General features: G+C 54.2%; 1 protein-coding gene across 3 annotated transcripts; it reads left to right on the plus strand.

Annotated features, from left to right (window-relative positions):
• Positions 1–10,413: 10,413 nt before the first annotated feature.
• Positions 10,414–20,996, plus strand: LOC102444856 (selenide, water dikinase 2). 3 transcript variants are annotated; one of them, XM_075916583.1, is made up of 8 exons: positions 10,414–10,685; positions 11,931–12,034; positions 12,358–12,465; positions 17,375–17,529; positions 18,691–18,781; positions 19,027–19,126; positions 19,415–19,627; positions 20,182–20,996. In XM_075916583.1, exons 1-8 carry the CDS (start codon positions 10,454–10,456, stop codon positions 20,304–20,306), a joined length of 1,128 nt encoding a protein of 375 aa, XP_075772698.1. In that variant the 5' UTR covers positions 10,414–10,453; the 3' UTR covers positions 20,307–20,996. The 3 variants fall into 3 exon arrangements, with proteins under 3 accessions (XP_075772698.1, XP_075772699.1, XP_075772696.1); XM_075916581.1 differs by having other exon boundaries at positions 10,415–10,685; positions 20,150–20,996; XM_075916584.1 differs by lacking the exon at positions 12,358–12,465 and having other exon boundaries at positions 20,150–20,996.
• The last annotated feature ends 123 nt before the right edge of the window (positions 20,997–21,119 follow it).

Below are 21,119 nucleotides of genomic sequence, written 5' to 3' on the forward strand. Positions count from 1 at the left end.
GGTTCGTTCATAAGTCGGACCCCATAAAGTTACATGCGACTGCGCTGTTCGTAAGCACGGATTGCGTTCGTAACTCGGGGTCCGCCATTTACAACAGCTTTGGTTGTAACGGCGAACGGTCGTAAGTCAACCATTCGCAACTCAGGGACCGGCTGTATCTGATAAGCATTTGCTTATCGGACAGTAATGTCCACTAGTCAATCCCCCCCACCTTGCTGCCTCTATAAAATAGAGGCAGCAAAGGGGGGTGGGAGGGAAGGGGTACTTCCAAATGGCAGATTCTGAGGTGTGGCTATGTAAAAATCCCATTCAGCCTGGGCTGATAGAGGGTCAGTGTTGGAATGGAATGTGGAGAATTGTATATAATTTGGGACTGTTGTGGGGGTAACTAATCATGCTACCCCTAAATGTGGGAACTGTAAAACATGCCACCAGTGCTTGCAGGAGAGACACCACCATTATGGTAAGAGGTCTCGGAAGAACAAGCCTCCCCTCTTCCAGAGTTGAGTGAACTGAGCTGGGGTAAAGGGTTAAAGGACTTGAGTCAGCCTGCCAGGTGTGAGCTATAAGACTAGCCCAGCCTGCACTTTTCCCCCTTTGTTTTAAGGACAGACCTAAAGCAGACTCCCTGAGAAGTCTTTTCTCTTACTAGTCCAGTGAAAGCTGGATTCATTTGGCAGCCCAGCTGGTGGCTAAAGAGTTGAAATCACTGAGAGCTGAAATCTCTGGTTGGGCTGAGAGCCAGACCTATTGCAGCCAGTGAAGTGGCGGCGACCAGCGGCGTGGTGTGGAGCGGCCATCAGCGGCGTGGCGTGGAGCGGCGGCAGGCGAGGAGCGGCCATCAGCGGTGTGGCGTGGAGCGACAGCAGGCGAGGAGCGGCCATCAGCAGCGTGGTGTGGACCAGCGGCAGACAAGGAGTGGCAGCAGGTGCCCAGCGGAGTGTCCAGAGGTGTGGGACGAGACAGCTGGTGGAGTTTCATATAAGGTGCCCCCTATCTATCCCCCCACCCCCATTTCTACCCAGGTTGGGAGGTGAAACCCTGCGGGTGAACTTTGAGACTCTGGGTGGCACCGACCAGGGACAGAGACTTTTTTTGGACTTCGGACAATTCTTGGCTGGGGTGGGGGCTTGGCTCATGTTTGGGTTATGAACTCTGTGGCATTTTCCCCAAGTTAATGCCGTATGAATTCTCTGTTTCATTAAATGTTCCTTTCCTACACTCAGACTCAGTGCTTGCAAGTGGGGAAGCATTGCCTCTCAGAGGCACCCAGGGGTGCGTGAATTTCCCAGATTACTGGGTGGGGGCTCGAGCCGGTTCTTTGTGAGATTGACCCCAAGATATTGAACCCAGCCCTGGTTACTGCCAGGCCTACCCGGCAGAAGGGTTACACTTAGATATAAATTAAGGCAATAATGCAATGAGCCAGTAAGACAGTACTTGAGCCAAATAAAGACACAAGGCGTAAAAAGCCTTAAGCATAAGTAATAACTAAAAAGATCCCAAGATAATACCATCTTAAACACTAAAATGCTGAAATGACTGAAGAGGTGACAGGTAGCCATGGGATGCTAGTTCATAGCATCTGGAAATAAAAGAAGGGAAAAAAACAACAAATGGTCTGGTAGCACTTTATAGACTAACAAAACATGTACAAAGAGAAAACAGTTTCTTGCCACTTTAACCAGAAAGGACACTCTCTAAATGACTTAGCCACCTGCATTCTGCTACAAAGACCTTTTACATCTGCACTTGAAAGGGAATCCTCTGAACTGTCATTCATGTTAAAATTCGACACTTGCCAACAAGGACTTAACAAGACGTTGAACTTTCTCACCCATTACCAAGAGTTTCCCCAATTATCACCTGTAATACCATTAACTCACAAACATCCCACTCTCCCTACCTTTAATATCAGCAATTCACAGACACTTACCTTCCTTCCTCCCCCTTCCCACCCCCCCCGCATCCCCCTTCTGTTCTGCAATGTGATTTGTCCTTTTCATATTTGTTCATTTTTTTTAATTGTATCCTTTGGTATATATGGTTGTGACTACTTTCTTCCACTATTTGATCTGAGGAAGTGGGTCTGGCCCACGAAAGCTCATCATCTAATAAACCATCTTGTTAGTCTTTAAAGTGCTACATTGTCCTGCATTTTGCTAAAACATGTACATGGTATCATGAGCCCACAAAAGCTCATGATACCATGTACATGTTTTGTTGGTCTATAAAGTGCTACCAGATCATTTGTTGTTTTTTTTCTGTAACAGACTAACTCGGCTACCCTCTGAAGCTTCTGGAAACAAAGGAGTTAGGCATCTGCTGATGTCCCTTTCCCTAACAACAAGAGTGCCATGGTAACTGACTGACTTCTACTGCTAATGAGAGTGAGGTAAAAGGATTAAGAATTTAGGGAAAAGCATCCCAACATTGTGGTGAGGTAAGGAATTACAAATAAGGAAAAGGACATGAAACCTCTACTGCGTATTGCACTGGGCACGCTGGCATAAGTAGAACACATCGTAGAAGTTGTATTCTACCCTGTGTGCCCTGAGAGATGCCACAGTGATGTCTGATGGCAAAGGAGAAGAGACCTAAACCACCCCTTTCCAAACAGCCTGCAGCCTGAAGTGGATGGATGCCCAGCTCATCCTGTACTCTCTCTACTTGCTGTGCAGGGTTAGAGTGTTTGTGACGTGGCTCTAGCTCTATTCATTATAAATAGGGGGTGATTTTTTAAGTAGGATTGTTGCAACCATGCACCTTCAGACTCCCAACTGAACACAGTTCTCATACTTTACCTGAGGTTGGTACAAGAATCTATCCAATTTCAGTGCTAAGTAAGGAAACTAAATTAGTAATCACTGTACAGTCACTATATCCGGCACTGGGCATGTGTTTCCTATTTTCATTAGTCAAATGCCTGGGAAAGCAAATCCACACTGTTGCACTGCAGTAGCAGCAAGTTAAATCCTCTCCAGCTCTCTCCTAAAAGACCATGGGTGAAACCACAAGGCCCCTGCAGGATTTTCACTCCGTGGGTAAATGGATCCTTGTCTTGAGCAAGGACCTTGGGATCTTACCTCATTCCCACTCTGTATTGTGGCCACTACACGTGGCTGGAGGGGACCATCTCCACCCGCTTGTGCTACTGAATTCTTCAGCCAGGAAACAGGGAGATGCTGGGTGGGGGGAGAGCGGCCCCTCGGTCTCAGGACACCACAAGGGTGCCACGTGTGCCAGTTACGTTTCGGCAGCCCTCGGCACCCACAGGTAGCAAGGAGGTGGGGGGGAGGAGGGGCCAAATCTCACCTTCTATGCATGAGGGGGTGGGGCACTGCCTGGGACAAGGCTCTGGGTCCTAGCAAGGTGGGGGGAACCACTCTGGCATCTCTACGATGGGAGAGACTCTCTGGGAGCAGTGCCATTGGTGGGTATCCCGCCCCCTCTCTACGCTGCCACACTCCAATACCACAGCACCTAGGCCAGGAAACGCCACGACTCCCTTGGGGCTATGGAGCCGCAGGGGCTGACGGGAAACGCAGTCCGGAAGACACTACAACTCCTGTGGTGTCATGGGGGCCGTAGTGACCTGTGGAGCCTAGCGGCCCGAGGAAAGACTACATCTCCCAGCATGCACTGCTTCCCTTCCCCTCTACCCACCCAGGGTGGGATTTCTTGGCGGACCCGCTCCCTGTGACCTCAGGGCCTGCCACACCCCTCCTGGACCTCTCAGATGTCCCAGAGACATTGTGGGCAGCCCATGTGAATGAAGTGGGGTTGCTAGCCTCTGCAACACCAGTGCAAATAACATACAGACACAACAAGCCTTTCCCAAGGGTAGCCCTGTATCTATTGGCTAGGGAGGCACAAGAGGGCATTAAGCCTGTAATCTCTCCCTCCTTAAACAAGGGATACTTGTTTATACAACTTCACCATGTAATACACCTATACTACCTGTGAAAAAGCAAATCTATAGATTTGTAGAAGACCTAAGAGCCATTAATAAGTTTGTAATCCTTAGATTTCCAGTAGTACGTAACCTGGTTTTCTGTAATAGATTTATGTTCTGCCTTCTTTTCTATTCCAGTGCATAAGAATTCCCAATTTCTCTTTGCCTTTTCCTTTCAGGGTCATCAATTAACCTGGACATGTTTTTGTAAAGTTATTGTAAAAGCCCTACTCTGTTTTCTCAGTTTTTAAAAAAGCTGACCTTAATTCTATCTCTCTTCCCTGCAGTTCTGTGTTAGTTCAGTATGTTGATGATGTGCTAATTGCTAGTAAAACTAAGGAAAGATGTAAAACTGATACCTCATATGTGTTAAAGTGTCTTGCTAATAAGGGTCACAAGGCTTCCAAAGCCAAATTGCAGTTTGTAAAACAAAGAGTTCAGTACTTAAGGACATTTACTTTCAGGAGATGGCCACCAGTTAACACCTGAGCGAATCTCACATGTTTTTTCCATTCCTCACCCTTTCACCAAAGTCAGGTACACAAATTTCTGGGTACTGCAGGATATTGCAGACAATGGATTCCTAATTTTTCTGGACTCACCAGACCCCTTACTATTCTACTCTTAGACTTAGCTCCTGACCCAGTGACCTGGTCCCCAGAATGTGAATCTGCTTTCCTTTCCCTTAAAACTCTTCTGCACAGTGGGCTTATCTAATTATAGCAAGCCTTTTACTCTGTTTTGTCATGAACAGGATGGAATTGCAGCTGGAGCTCTCTGTCAACCCCTTGGACCCACACCTCGTCCAGTAGCTTATTTTTCTACAACACTGGACTCAGTAGCCCGTGGGTTCCCACTTTGTCTGAGGGCAGTTGCAGCTGCTGCTGAATTACTTTAAAAAGGCCCAACCTGTCACATTAGGCCACAGCATTATCTTACAGGTCCCTCATGCTGTCTCTGCTCTCTTACAGCAACACTGCACCCAGCACCTATCTGTTCAGAGACAAACCCTGTATGAGAATGTTATCCTCTCTTCCCCAAATGTGGTAATTCAAAGATGTAATGTACTTAACCCAGCTACTTTTTCTCCTTTACCCTCTAATGGTAAAGCACATACCCATAACTGTGAAGAATTGCTTGAGCACTGTGTAAAACCTCCCCAAAAATTTGTCTGATCAACCGCTGGAAAATGCAAATCTTGTATTGTACACTGATGGCTCATGTAAAAGAAATGCAGTTGGTATACTAAAGGCTGGATATGCAGTGGTCTCAGATAATGATGTTTTAGAGGCCTTTTCTCTTCCAGGAATCAAAATCAGCTCAGGCTGCTGAGCTCATCGCTTTAATTCGTGCTTGCCTTTTAGCGTCCAGACAGTCTGCTGCCATTTATACTGATTCAAAGTATGCTTTCTCTGTCTGTCATGCCACAGGAAAAATTTGGAAACAACGAGGTTTCCTTACCTCTTCTGGCTCTGCTATCTCTCATGGTCCCCTTATTTCCCAACTCCTTGATGCTATTCAGCTACCCACATCCCTCTCTATTACCCATTGCCCGGCCCACACAGGTGCCACTGATCCTGTTTCTCTGGGTAATGGGAATGCTGATGCAGCCGCCAGACATGCAGCAGAACATGGACCTCTGGCTCCCTTTCAGATTCTGGTCTCTCTTTCCCTCCCTGTTTCTTTGCAGCACCTGATAGAACCACAGCAAGCTGCTCAACCTGCAGAGAAAAACCTTTGGGAAAAAGCAGGCTGCTCCTTATCCCCAGCTGGCTGCCCAGTCGCCCCAAAAATCTCTCACACGGCAGCTTGCTCAGGTGTCTCATCAAATGACACACATGAGCAAAAGGGGGGTGGCCTCACAGATCCTAAAACAATGGTACGCCCCAGGCGTGCACCTAGAAGCTGTCAAGAATATCTAATTCATGTGTGATTTGTAAGCAGTTTAATGTTGCAGGAGGCCCACAGGCTAGCAGCCACACAGAAAGAAGAAACCTAGACATAAAATGACGGTTAGGAGAGCTTGAACCTGCAGGTAAAGGAAGCCCTCCCAGTACCTACTGATGTACCGTGCCACAACATCCAACCAGGCGACTACGTGTTCGTGAAGGGACATCGCAGAAAGAATTCCCTGACAGCCCAGTGGAAAGGACCGTTCCAATTGCTGTTCATCACCCACACAGCAGTAAAGGTGAAGGAGGGCCCCTCGTGGATCCACGCAAGTCATGTATGCCGAACTGCAGATCCAACAGAGCTGATTGACCCCGTCACCCAGGACCCCTCCCTGGAGGAATCACCTGAGGACGAGGTTCAGCGGACCGAGGCGGCAGACTCTCAAACCAGACTGTTACCAAACCGGCCTCCACCAGGAGCTTCGAGGTACAACCTGAGAGGTAGGACTGTACCAGCAAAGACCTACAGGTGAGCCTGGCGCCCTGTAGCTCTCACAAAGGGAAATCCATTCCAGTATTGAGTGAACTAAGAGACTACGAAATCTCGAAGAGTGCCTGCAGAGGCAAGCCAAACAATACTAACTGATTAAGTTTAGTTAAAAGACTGCTTTGCTAGTTGCTAGATAATTACTATATTATTATTATTATCCTTTCTACTTTAGAAATTTAAGATACTATAATAGGATGAGGATTGTTTTCCTTCTTTTAGTAGTCAGAATAGCCTTAGTGTATAACTTTCCCCACCCTTATTGGGAAGCCCTGCAAAAGGTTGTGTCCCTCACCAATACAAGTGACTGTTGGATATGTGAACAGCTTATAATAGGCTCTGAAGGCCTTTTACCATTGCAGTTTATCCCAACTCCTGCCTCCCTGTGGACCAGACCCCTAAAATTCAGATTTACTGGTAGTCAGTACTCTACAGGAGAGCGGGAGTGGGTAGATGCCCAGAATGATAACACTGTGCCAGAAGTACATAGTCATGGGGGGGAACAGGCAGATTTGGCATAAAAATCTGATTGCCTCAGAGATTCCCCTTACTCAAGCATTACATCCATCAGGGACTATGTTTCCATTGTGTTTTGAAAGCAAAATTGGCACTGGTAAAGATCTGGGGTTGAATGGGCAGTGGGTCATTTACCCAGCAGATAAAGAAAAACCTCCCTCTAAGATGAGACTTCATCCTAGCAAAAGAAGAATACCTAAGAATGTCCAGAATAAACTTTGAGTAATACTCCAATAGGAGTATTAAAGGGGGGAATTGTGGGGAAAATCAAATAACTCCAATTGTGTCTAAGGGGGGACTGTGCAGAAATCATAACTTTCTAAAAGAAAACTGCTGTAAGGGTTAAAAAGTTTTCCAGGCCTCTCTCCCTGTATCAAAGTGAAATCAAATTAACTCTAATCAAAGACCCTTATGAATGACTATCTCAAATTCATGGATACTCCTAGTCTGTCACAAATTATCATGTAAACTCTTATCTTTGTCACAGTTTGCCTTGTAGACTCCTCCACTCAAGTTCTCATGTGGCTTTGTACTGTAAAAACTTACTTCTAGCACTCCTGGGGTGAACAGAAGTCTCAGAGTACTTCTGCTGAGACTTTGATATGTTAAAGAAGAACAATCCACAACTGAACTGTCTAAGCATTCTGTATATAGGATACCTGAATCTGTCTGTCAGGGCTGCTGCTTCACTCTTGGAAGTGACAGCCTGCATGCATGCATCATAAAGTTTTCTCTTCTAGGGTTCTCTCCTGCCTCACTGATTTGACCTCCGGCCTCGAACCCTTCTGGGGGCTCTGTACCCCAGGGGAGCGAGATTTCCCCCTCAGACTCCTTCTCTGGATGGTGCAAAAAGATGCAATGAATCCAAGAGATCCCCCTTCTGAGTCTGGGAACAGGAGTGCCAAGGGGGGGAGGGGCGTCCCTTCGATCTGAAGCCTCAATGGCAGAAGTTCTCTTTTGGCCTCCCTCACTGCAGGCCTCCGTCTGGTATCTGGCCAGCCCGGTTCTTGCTCTACAGCAGGGCTGAGCTTCTGGCCCTGAGAGCCTCGTGCCTGCAGAGTGGGAGGCCAGTGAGCGTGTCTGGAAGTAGCCTGCTGAGAGGCAGGCAGGGAATGGGCCTTGGGAGGGAAGGCCAGATCCTGAAGAGGAAAAGAAGTAACAGGAGAGGAAGGGGATGGGGAGAATGTCTTGCACAGCATCCCTACAGAGAACAGCTCGCTTGCACTAGCAGGGACTTGAACCCTGGACCCTCCTAGCAAAAAGCCAGCTGCGCTACCAACTGAGCTAGCTAGGCTCACCTGTGGAGGGCTCATACTGTGGGGTGGGAGGGAGCCCCTAGAGAGGAAAAGGTGACTGCAACACAGGATACCACACCTATAGGGTTACCACGTGTCCGGTACTGACTGGACAGTTCAGTATTTTCGCCTCCTGCCCGGTAAAAAAATTCAGAAAATACCCAACACCTGAAACGTCCCCGTGGTATTTTCTGATTTTTTCCCGGCCAGGAGGCGAACATCCCAGGCGCTTACCTGGTTCCACATGGGTGCTGTCCGACCTGGCGCAGGGAGACAAGATGGTGGGCTGGCAGCCTGTTAGGACCAAAAAGCCTCAAAAGCATTTCTGAAAGGGGGAAAGCTGGCTTCCTGCACGTACCAGCTCCCACCTCCCCCCACCCCATGCTACTGCCTCTGATACAGAGGCAGCAAGGAGAGAAGTATGAGTAGTCAACAGGACTAACCGATAAGACCAGGCTTATCGGTAATTGTGTAGTCGATTACACATCAACAGCAACTAATTGACTCATTGACTCCACATAAGGGAAAGTTTATCTGATAGTTGACACACTAGTTGAGGGGTGCTGGTGGGTGCCTGCTTAAAAGGTTTCCTCCCAGGGGAGTGGGTGGGCGCTTCCCCTTTGAAATGCACAGGGCAGGGCTCTTGTACACTTCAAAGGCGGACCACAGAAGTTCTTATCGACTAATTCCGTGGTCCCCAACATGGCGCCCGCGGGGGCATTTCCATGCGCCCGCCAGGTGCTCAGGGCTGGCCTGGCCCCGGGCACATGGCGGGGGGGAGCGCCGGCCCCGGGCGCGCGGCGCTGGGCGGGGGGAGCGCCGGCCCCGGGCGCGCGGCGCTGGGCTGGGCGGGGGGAGCGCCGGCCCCGGGCGCGTGGCGCGCCGGCCCCAGGCGCGCGGCGCTGGGCGGGGGGAGCGCCGGCCCCGGGCGCGCGGCGCTGGGCGGGGGGAGCGCCGGCCCCGGGCGCGCAGCGCTGGGCGGGGGGAGCGCCGGCCCCGGGCGGGGGGAGCGCCGGCCCCGGGCGCGCGGCGCTGGGCGGGGGGAGCGCCGGCCCCGGGCGCGTGCTGCTGGGCGGGGGGAGCGCCGGCCCCGGGCATGCGGCGCTGGGCGGGGGGAGCGCCGCCCCCGGGCATGCGGCTATGGGGGGGGGGGGCCGCCCCCGGGGCGCAAGTGTCCCCGCCCCTGGCGCCTGGCGGGCGAACGGCCACGCCCCCTGGCGCCCGACAACCTGGAAAGGTTGGGGACCACTGGACTAATTGATGGAAATATCATCAACTATTCGATTAGGAGCCACATGAAAAACGCAACGATCACGAGCACCGCTGCGGACTCTGCCCAGCCACTGCAGGGGCCTGGCCCAGGACCAGGCAGGGACTCGGGCTGCAGCCGCGCTCGTCGCACAGCGGGAGAGTCCGAGCCGCCTGCGCTGGGTTCCAGAGGGGCGGGTTAGGAGCGAACCCTCGACTCCTAGCAGCCCCTTGCTGCCTCTGGGCCCCTCCCAGTTCCCGCGGGATCTCACCCAGCTCTGCCCCGTCTCGCCCAGTTCCCGCGGGATCTCACCCAGCTCTGCCCCGTCTCGCCTAGTTCCCGCGGGATCTCACCCAGCTCTGCCCCGTCTCGCCTAGTTCCCGCGGGATCTCACCCAGCTCTGCCCCGTCTCGCCCAGTTCCCGCGGGATCTCACCCAGCTCTGCCCCGTCTCGCCCAGTTCCCGCGGGATCTCACCCAGCTCTGCCCCGTCTCGCCTAGTTCCCGCGGGATCTCACCCAGCTCTGCCCCGTCTCGCCTAGTTCCCGCGGGATCTCACCCAGCTCTGCCCCGTCTCGCCCAGTTCCCGCGGGATCTCACCCAGCTCTGCCCCGTCTCGCCCAGTTCCCGCGGGATCTCACCCAGCTCTGCCCCGTCTCGCCTAGTTCCCGCGGGATCTCACCCAGCTCTGCCCCGTCTCGCCTAGTTCCCGCGGGATCTCACCCAGCTCTGCCCCGTCTCGCCCAGTTCCCGCGGGATCTCACCCAGCTCTGCCCCGTCTCGCCCAGTTCCCGCGGGATCTCACCCAGCTCTGCCCCGTCTCGCCCAGTTCCCGCGGGATCTCACCCAGCTCTGCCCCGTCTCGCCCAGTTCTCGCGGGATCTCACCCAGCTCTGCCCCGTCTCGCCCAGTTCTCGCGGGATCTCGGCAGGCCGCGTCCCGTCCTCGTGTGATCGCGCTCGCTCAGCTCTCGCGAGATTTGACGCGCTCGGGCTGTGAGATGGCGGCGCCGCCTGGCTCCCCCTCAGCCGTGCCGGCCGCGACCCTGGGGCCGCCCGGCTACCGTCCCTTCGCGCCCGAGGCGCTGGGCCTGGCCCCCGGCTGGCGCCTCACGGGCTTTGGGGAGCTGCGCGGCTGAGGCTGCAAAGTCCCGCAGGAGACGCTGCTCAGGCTCCTGGCGGGGCTGGGCGGGGCCGCGCCCGGGGGGGGCGAGCCGGGAGCGCCCGCGCTGGGTGAGCGGGGGGGCGGGATGTTGGGGTGAAGAAAGGGGCCGGAGGAGCTGGGGGACCGGGGAGGCCGGGGGAGCTGGGGGACCAGGCCGGGGGAGCTGGGGGACCAGGGCGGGGGGGCTGGGAGCAGGGGGACCGGGGGAGCTGGGGGACCAGGGAGGCCGAGGGAGCTGGGGGACCAGGGCGGGGGAGCTGGGGGACCGGGGAGGCCGGGGGAGCTGGGGGACCAGGGCGGGGGGGCTGGGAGCAGGGGGACCGGGGGAGCTGGGAGCTGGGGGACCAGGCCGGGGGAGCTGGGGGACCAGGGCGGGGGGGCTGGGAGCTGGGGGACCAGGCCGGGGGAGCTGGGGGACCAGGGCGGGGGGGCTGGGAGCAGGGGGACCGGGGAGGCCGAGGGAGCTGGGGGACCAGGGCGGGGGGGCTGGGAGCTGGGGGACCGGGGAGGCCGAGGGAGCTGGGGGACCAGGGCGGGGGAGCTGGGGGACCGGGGAGGCCGGGGGAGCTGGGGGACCGGGGAGGCCGGGGGAGCTGGGGGACCAGGCCGGGGGAGCTGGGGGACCAGGGCGGGGGGGCTGGGAGCAGGGGGACCGGGGGAGCTGGGGGACCAGGGCGGGGGGGCTGGGAGCTGGGGGACCAGGCCGGGGGAGCTGGGGGACCAGGGCGGGGGGGCTGGGAGCAGGGGGACCGGGGAGGCCGAGGGAGCTGGGGGACCAGGGCGGGGGGGCTGGGAGCTGGGGGACCGGGGAGGCCGAGGGAGCTGGGGGACCAGGGCGGGGGAGCTGGGGGACCGGGGAGGCCGGGGGAGCTGGGGGACCAGGCCGGGGGAGCTGGGGGACCAGGCCGGGGGAGCTGGGGGACCGGGGAGGCCGAGGGAGCTGGGGGACCAGGGCGGGGAGGGGCCGAGGGAGCTGGGGGACCAGGGCGGGGAGGGGCCGAGGGAGCTGGGGGACCAGGGAGCTGGGGGACCAGGGCGGGGGGGCCGAGGGAGGCCTGGGGGGCTGGGAGCTGGGGGACCAGGGAGGCCGGGGGGACTGGGAGCTAGGGGACCAGGGCGGGGGGGGGGGGGCTGAGGGAGCTGGGGGACCAGGGAGGCCGAGGGGGCTCGGAGCTGGGGGACCAGGCGGGGGGGCTGGGAGCTGGGGGAGAGAGCTGACCTGGGGGTTGCAGTGGGGAGAGGCAGGGGGGGGCTGAAGGCTCTATGGGAATGGGGTAGGAGCTGGTGTAAAAAACTCCATCTCCTGCTCACAGGCATAGGGATGGATTCCTGTGTCATCCCCCTCCGGCATGGGGGCCTTTCCCTTGTGCAGACCACAGACTTCTTCTACCCGCTGGTTGAGGATCCCTACATGATGGTACGATGGTTCCAGACGGGTAGAGAAAGGGGGCAAGTAATGCGAGAGCCAGGGACTGGTTTGCAATGAAGAGCTCATGGGAGGTGCACTGTGACTTGGAGCTTGGGAAATGGGGCCCCTGCAGAGAACAGGCTTTGGTGCAGAGCCAGTGGGGCAGGAAATGGGCCCTAGGGGGCATCTTGAGGCTCAGATCCCAGGAGGCTTTCTGCCCACAGGGTACACGTGTCCTGTTGGAGGTGGGGAAGCAGCACATGTGATCTGGACTCAGAGCCTGAGGCAGGGAAGGTAGGCTCCTGGGGTAATCTCGCATGCCTGTGTTCCAGGGCCGCATTGCCTGTGCCAATGTGCTGAGTGATCTTTACGCCATGGGCATCACCGAGTGCGACAATATGCTGATGCTGTTGAGTGTCAGCCAGAAAATGACTGATGAGGTGAGGCTGGGATGTCAAGGAGACAGGTCTCCTATGTGTTGGGGTCACTGGCCTTCTCGGCTGTGATGGGTGGGCTCAGAATCCTGGCACTGTTGGTGTAGGCTGTATTGGATGCTCTCTGGCAAGAGAGCTGGAAGGACTGTTACCTGCACAAATTTCTCTATCCCTTCCACACTTTAGGGAGACACACCTTTACCCAGTTCCTAGGGCTCAGGGCGCATCTTCCTTCGGGTTGGCAGGATCTTTAGCCAGCCTTACATAGTAATATTCTTATCTTCTATTTATTGATAATTCCCAAACAAGCAGAATACACATGCTCACCAATCCTGAGAGAGGCAGACTTTCCCTCTTGGCCAGGCAATATCAGTCTTTCTGGATCTTAGCTGCTGCATGTCATGGTCGTGCAGGAGAGTCCTGGGAGCTCTGGGCTTAGGCTGTGTCTCGGAGGTGAGTTCGTCTTCCAGGTCTTCCCCCTTCTTCTTGGTCTTCCTTTGGTCTTCTTCTGTTACTTCCGATCTTCCTGGTCTTCTTCTTGGACCCCAGTTTATATAATGAAACCTGAGTCCTGCTTAGCTATACCATAACCAATTATTTTAGTATAATTTTACTAACCAATCATAACAAAATTACCTAACCAATCATACCCTACCACCTTAATTGATTTACACCTAGCAAAATTAATTATACAGCAGACAGAAACAGTTATAAACCAGAGATCACACAGTCAAACAATAGGAAAGTGTAATGACAATAATCATAGAATGAGGATTCCACAACCTCAAGTATTGATAAGCAGTTTCTTGCCAGACAGAATGACGTTATTTAAGTTTTCTTTACCCATCTTGAGAGCTGTTTCTTTATCTGGTGACAGTGGGGGAGCTTTCAGGACAAAATCCCCTTCTCACAGCTTGGTGTGACACTATTTTAATACAATTTAGATGGAATGTGAGTATGTGACTCTAGACCAGCGTTTCCCAAACTATGGTCCGCGGCCCGGTACCGGGCTGCAGAAAAAAAATGCCGGGCCTCAGCGGTCCTGGTGGCTGCTGGCCCTTAGGCCGATGGACCCATCTGGTCGAATCGGGCCTCGCACCCCTACACCCGGAAGTGCCGGTGAGTTAAGAGCCAGGCCCTGCTCCAGCGCTATGTGGAGCTGGGTCTCTCCCCAGCTTTGCCTGGAGCGGGCCCCGCCCCCGCGCGTCCTCTCCGGCCCCGCCCCCAGAGTGTCCCCTCGTCCCTGGATGTCTCTGCCGCGCGCGGCTCCTCCTCGCCGCCTGCCACCCATGCGCAGCGTTGCACATGGGCGGGGAGGATGTGACGTCACGGCCCGGGGTTTTGAAACCCGCACGTGGCGGGGCCTGGCTGGCTCCGGGTTCGACCTCCGGGGCCTGAGCGCGGACCCCAGCCCCGCAACGGGGAAAGAGAAGGTGGGAACTTGCTCGTGCAGCGGCGAGGAAAGGAGAGGGGTGGAGAAAGGGGTGGAAGGAGAAGGGGCTTGGGAGGGAAAGGCACCAAGGGACAGGGGTGCGGGAGAGAGAGACAAATGCCAGGGGGCCAAGTGCAGACCATGAGGGAAAGGGCAGGAGGGGAGGTGTCAGTGGGGGGGGGGGGATAGGGGGATGCTGGGAGAGGAGAGGGGAAGGGCGCTGGAGGGGGAGGTGCTGGCAGAAAGCTTGAAAGAAGGGGTGGGCATGAGGAAAGTCAGGATGGAACAAATTGTGTGTGAGGGCCCAGAGGGGCAGGAGGGGAATGGGGCAGAGACTGGTGAGGGGGTGGGTATTAGGGGAAAAGGAGGCATCAGGAGGGTGCAGGGCTAAGGGAAGGTGCAGGTGCCAGGGGATTCTGGGGTGAGGGAGGAGGGGAGAGCTGGCCACCGGAAGCAGAACTGGACGGGGGAATCAGGGCAGGCTGGGGATATTGAGGGGCTGGTGGAAGCAGGGCTGCCGGGGGGTGCGAGGTTGGGGGCAGGGAGCTGGCCGGGGAAGATGTGGGTGGGGTGGGAGAAGTGGCCGCTGGAAGGAGGGCTGGACGCAGGCAGCGGGGCTGGCCAAGGGAGATTGGGAGGAAAAGCGGGGGAGAACTGGCTGACAGGGAGGGGGTTGGGGGAAGTGGGGCTGGCCAGAGGCGTAGCAAGGGGAGCAGAGGGGAGGAATGAATCGGCCTGCAGGGAGTGGGACTGACCCGACCCCGTTCCCCTCTCCCCCCCTTCCCCCCACAAAGCACGAGTTAGTCTGGCACAGGGATTCTACTGTTGTCCTGTGTCGTCCCCCCCTCCCCCCCCCACACAAACCCCTCGACTAGTTGCGAACTATCTGGCTGGTAGACACACTCATGCAGCCTGAGCACATTTACCAGCCAGGCAGTTTGAAACTACAAACTGATACATCTAGAAATAATACAACTTACCTACCGAGAAAATACCAGACATGTTATATGTCTGGTATTTTCTTCGTTTGTTTTTCATTTGTTTATATTTTGGGGCTGCAAAAAGCAGAACTGAAAAAAAAGGGTTCCAATTAAAGTAAAAAGTTTGGGAAACCCTGGTCTAACCAGCTTTCTGTCTGTCTTACAGCCCATTTATCCAATCCATATTCATTAACTTGCTGGCAAGAATATTGTGGGTGACCATATCAAAAGCTTTGCTAAAGCTGGCACTGGGAGATTTGGGAGGACCAGAAACAACTTATTTGAATATTCATAATTTGATTAATGAATATGAAAATATGCAAATGAACATTACTGGTCCTCCAAAAGTTCGTGAATGGATTTACTGGTCCCCGTGTAGCTAATGCTGCTGCTCTTCAGTCTGACTGCCAATATGGCTTCAGGCCTTCCATCATGGTTACAGAAAAACCATATTATTACAACTGTACAGAGAAGGGTTTATAGAGCGAAACAGCTGCTGCCCCGGAGCTGGCAACCTGATAGTGCCTCTGCTCTGCAAGGTGCAGCTCAAGTTTCCAGGCCTTGAGTTCCAATCCTGGAGATAGTGGGGAAGGTCTTTATCCTTCCTGCAAGAGCCCTGTGGGCCCTGAAATACCCTGGTGTTGGAGAGGGAAGGGGAGAAGCTTCCTGATGGGATACCGAGCTTTCCCCTGCATCTTAGAGGCATAACTGGGCAGCATCTCCTGTCAGTATGAGTCCACGGCTGACGCCTGTGTCAAAGACCTTTGCATGGGGTTTAGACTCCATGGCGTTGCTAGTCCCTCACTGGGCCTGTTTTCTCTCTACAACTCTGCTGTGGGCCTTTTCTGTCTTTCTGTGGAAAAGAAGGCCAAAGAGAGAGAACAAGACTGTAGGGAGACGATGCTGGGGCAACAAAGGGATTATCATGCAGACAGTGAAGGGGGTGAGCAGGAGGAACATATGGGTATGCTGAGAAATAAAGTAAGGAAACGACCAACCCCCAGATGTTTGTTACCACAGAACTTTGGTTGCTTTCCGGAACATGGAGATAGGGTAGCCTAGACTTCCACTTTCTAATGCTGGGATTTCAAATTAGCCTATCAGCACAGCTTTGGCTCAGCAGTGCCCTAGCATGCTGACTACAACCATACTGCTGCTCTAGATGTCACAGCGCTCATGAATTTAGCAGCATAAAGTCCAACACCTTCTCTTTTCTAGGACAAAGCTCAGGCTTGGGTCAGATGCACAGAACAGGCTTTACATGGAGATGCAGATCCAGTTCCACCCAAACAGCTCTTTGCTGCCACCCCTTCACTCCTGCTGTGAGGGCCCTGTCTGATCCATTGATTTCACTTACCTTCACTGAGCCAAGGAGCCGTGGTAGTGTGTGCCCCCAAGTTAATTGTCTCTGTGGTGTGGGTGGAAGACGGCGGACAATGCCCCTGTGCACCTCTCTTGTCTCAGACTGAAGAACTCAGCACTGAACTGAGGCATTCCTCAAGGTTCATGGGCAGCTGTTCTCAGCAGGGTGCCTGCTCTGCCAATGTGCTCCAGCAGACTCACCCACCACTTAGCTCAGCTGCGCCTCATGCAGAAGTGTAGGGAAATGTGGTGATTCAAATTGGAAACAAAACACACCGTGGCAGGTTCCCTGTGGTTATTGCCAGCTCCAGGGAGAGAAGATGTAAAATTGTGTTGGAGTACCACGTTCCTTTGTATTTCCTGGTGGTCAGTGGCTATAGCCACTTGCCAAGTTGTGGAAATGAGCAAGGCATTTTGGCCTTGACGTTAAAGCATTGAGTTTGTTGCCCTGCAATTACAGCATGTCTCATCCTCCCACTGCTTGGTGCAGCTCAGCAGAGAGGCTCTTGTTACACTGTGCAGTAAAGTAAATAACTCCTCTGACCATTGTGTCAGCGGTCGGTGCTCCAGGCCCCAGACCTATTTGTCAAGCCCCAGTTAGCACTGTGGTTGATGTCAAAGGGGTTGCCTTCATTCTGTTAGGACGCTGAACTAGATCAGCATCTCCACCATGTACTGTTTGTTCCAGTGTGCTCTCAAGAAAACAGAATAAGCTCCATTCTGCCAAGACTGCTTATCCTCACTTTGTTCTGAAAATGCTTCCTTACCTTCTTGCCTCACTCTGGGAGAATGCCCTGCCATATTTGCATATTTTCCAGCCTTTCAAGTCCTTCTGATTTCCTGATGAAATTCTGCTTTGTGACCTTTGGCTGTAGGTGTGAGCTCATCTGCATTGTCAGTCAGGTCCTGTTGCATGTGGGCCCTTCACAGCAGCATTCTTTTTCATTCCTCCTATCGATTCGCTTTCTGTGAATGCCAAAGTGTTGCCAGAGCCTAAGCCCTGTTCCTCAGCTGCTGTTCTTTTGCTGTTGTCTCACAGCCCTGGCTTCCCTGAAGCACACCCTGTCCTAGAGTACTGGGCCCTGAGCTACTAGTAGCCAGCCTGCTGGCTGTTTCCTGATCTGTGTTCTCACCTCTTCAGGAGCGTGAAAAGATCATGCCACTGATAATCAAAGGCTTCCGGGACGCCGCAGAGGATGGTGGGACATCAGTAACAGGCGGACAGACTGTGTTGAATCCCTGGATCATTGTTGGGGGTGTTGCTACAGTGGTGTGTCAGCCCAACGAATTCATCATGTAAGTGAGGAGCGGTGATGCTAGACCCTAAGTTACTGAGCAAGGGGCAGCCTAATGTGCCAGAGGTGCCCGGTGGGCAGGATGACCTGAGACATGCACAGTGCTACTGCACATTGGGTGGATATATTTGAAAATATCCACCCAGTGTGCAGTAGCAGTCCAAAAAGCAAACAATGTTAGTAATCATTAAGAAGGGGATAGAGAATAAGACAGCCCACATCTTTAATGCTGTGTGCAGATGTGGTCACTTCATCTCAGAAGGGCAGAATAAGTGTTAGGAGTTTGTAATAGCTGCCATATGAGGAGAGATTAATAAGACTGAGACTTTTCTGCTTAGAAAAGAGGAGACTGAAAGGGGGCCATAATAGATTTCTATAAAATCATGGCTGGTGTGGAGAAAGTGAATAAGGAAAAGTTACCTACTTGTTCCCATAACACAAGAACTAGGGGTCACCAAATGAAATGAATGGGCAGCAGATTTAAAATAAAAGGAAGTATTTCTTCATGCAACGCACAGTCCATCTGTGGAACTCCTTGCCTGTGAAGGGCAGGATTTTAAGGAGGTTCAATAAAGAGTTAGATGAATTCATGGAGGATAGGTCCATCAATGGCTATTAGCCAGGATGAGCAGGGATGGTGTCCCTAGCCTCTGTTTGCCAGAAGCTGGGAATGGTGAGTGGGGAGGGATCACTTGATGATTCCCTGTTCTGTTCACTCCCTCTGGGGCACCTGGCACTGGCCACTGTTGGGAGGACATTGAGCTAGACTGACCTTTGGTCTGACCCAGTATAGGCTGTATGCCAGTCACTATGCAATCCCTGGATCCAGACCCTGAGAGACCATGCTTTATATGAGGATAAGCATGGCAGCTGTCTGGGTTTTCAGGTTCCAGCCCCCCTGTTTCCCACTGTGGTCTCTTGAGTCGAAAGCTTTGTAGTTCAGTCTCCTGGAGAGATGTCTGTGCCTTCGGGAAACTATGCAATCAGTGGGCAGTGTTGCAGGGAAGCAGTTTCAAAACAGACAGCATCCGTTATTCATCTGGGCTCTGATTCTGGAGAGCTCTTGGATCAGCATGGAAAAGCCACGCTCCTCAGAACATAGCGGTGGCTGTAGGGCACAGCCAGGTGTGATTCTCTCAGTTGACAGATGTCTCCATTTCAGGCCAGACAGTGCGGTTCCTGGAGACGTGCTGGTGCTGACCAAGCCACTAGGCACACAGGTGGCTGTCAGCGCTCATCAGTGGTTGGATAACGTACGTATTCGCCTGTTGTCATTGCCCTATTATGCTTGAGCACCCTGCAGCAGGGAGAGGCAAAGGGGGTCAGGATTGAGGATCTGTTATGGGAGAGGGCCCTCCACCTCCAATCCTAGCACCCAGCAGGTAGAACATCCACAAGATAGGCAACAGACCTTGCTTGGGGACCCTCTGTGGTAGATGGAGGCTATTAAGCCCCCAGGGATGCAGGCCTGGGTGACTCTTACTCGTTTCTCTTCTAGCTTGAGCGGTGGAATAAGATTAAGCTGGTGGTGTCCAAAGAGGAGGTGGAGCAGGCCTACCAGGAAGCTATGTTCAGTATGGCCATGCTGAACCGGACAGGTAGGCAACTCTTGCTGGTGGGAGTAGCACCTAGCAGTAGCTGGGCCGAGCTGGTGGCAGCAGGGCCTGTCGCTATCTGGAGCTGGTAATCGGAGTGGTCACAGCTCCCTTGCTTGTGAGCTCAGAAGTTAAGTTAAGCAGCGTGATATGGGGGTCGGTGCTTGGCAGGGAGTCCTTGGGGGACCCCTCTACCCGCATTTATCTCCCAGACTCTGGCCTGAGAGGAACAGGGGTTAGCAATGCAGCACCTCTGGTCAGCTTGTAAGTGCCTTTCCTCCCCTGCCACAGCTGCCAGCTTGATGCACACTTTCAACGCTCATGCTGCCACCGACATCACAGGCTTCGGCATCCTAGGACATGCCCAGAACCTAGCCAAGCAGCAGCGCAGCGAGGTCTCTTTTGTCATCCACAACCTGCCCATCATTGCCAAGATGGCTGCCATCAGCAAGGCTTGTGGGAACCGCTTTGGGCTGCTGCAGGGGACATCCCCAGAGACATCAGGTAGGCAGTGAGCCAGGGGCATAGGGAAATGGCTCTCATATCATCTGGCCTGGGCAGGGAAGGCTGCTGGAACAGTTTGCAGCTCAGAAGCTGAGTGTGTCTTGGTGAAGCTGGGACAAGACAAGTGGCGTTGATCCTGGGGCTACTGGTGACCAGAATGGTGGGGCCTGGGAGGGAGGGAGAGAGAGAGAGAGGCATGGGGCTAACCTGGCAGAGCGGAATCTGATACCCTCTTGTTCTAACATTGATCAACTCTACCCACCAGACTGGCTGCCAGGCCAAAGAGGCCAGTGCCCGCCTGTCACCCTGGTAGCTGTGCATGCTGCACAGCATCCACCATAAGCTTACTGTGTGGGCTGGGGAACAGCTTCCATCCCTTTCTTGGCTGCTTGGATTGCCCCATGGTGGAAGGGCTCAGGGGGCCAACTGGAGCCCTCCCCCCATAACTGCTGCTGATGTAGTAGTTGGGTTTGGGGGTGAATTGATACCCTTCCCCTTGAGTGGCCCTGTCCCTTTCTGCAGGGGGGCTGCTAATCTGCCTGCCCCGGGAGCAGGCTGCCCGTTTCTGTGCAGAAATCAAGTCTCCCAAATATGGGGAGGGGCACCAAGCCTGGATTATCGGCATCGTGGAGAAGGGGAACCAGACCGCGCGCATCATCGACAAGCCGCGCATCATTGAAGTGACCCCCCGGGGCGCCACAGCCTCCCCCCAGGATAACAACTCCAGCGCCAGCCCCGAAGCAGCCTCGTGAGATGGCAAAGCCTCCTTCCCTTGGACACTATAGGCTGTGCCCGCAGATACGGGGCAGCAGAGCTGGCTGGTGTCTTGGCTTTGGGAATGGGGATGCTGTGCCATCCTTGCCTGGTGTTGATCTTCCTGCCCAGCTGGAAGCAGCACCAGCTAAGACAGCTCTCCTTCCCAAGGCCAAGGTGGCCGAGGCAAGGCCCTTCTGAACTGCACCTGAGCTATGTCCCACCGCTGCCTCCCCCACAGGCTGATCCAAGGAGAAAGGTGGCGAATTGATTCCTGGGGGGACCCGAGTTAGTTAGTTCTTGGGGAGAAATGCAGGTGATTCACAACTGCAGGTAATTTCTGACTGGAATTATTTATTGAAATATTGTGATGAGCCCTTGTGCTTGCCCAGCCTTTGTTCAGACTGAGCAGCTGGTACAAAGACTGGGAGGTTGGGTTCAGCCATGTGGCTGGGCATGTGCCCTTGCTCTCTTCAATGAAGCTCTTCCCCTTAAACCCCCCATGGGGCTAGGAGGAGTTGAGGACCCCCAGAGGGCAGGGCCTCATTCAGCCAGGTGGATTGGTTCTTGGGTTGTAAATTCCTGGTGATTTGTTCAATAAATGCCAATTTCTAGATGTCTGTGGTGGTCAATTCGCAAGGAAGGGGCATGCACATGCTGCACCTACTCGGTTCCTGGACACCCTGTGCAGAGGGCTGCCAGAACTGGCACTGTCCCACCAGGGCAGGTGGGGGGCGTG

Source organism: Pelodiscus sinensis, unplaced genomic scaffold (assembly GCF_049634645.1).
Source record: "Pelodiscus sinensis isolate JC-2024 unplaced genomic scaffold, ASM4963464v1 ctg145, whole genome shotgun sequence".
Taxonomy (NCBI): Eukaryota; Metazoa; Chordata; order Testudines; family Trionychidae; genus Pelodiscus; species Pelodiscus sinensis.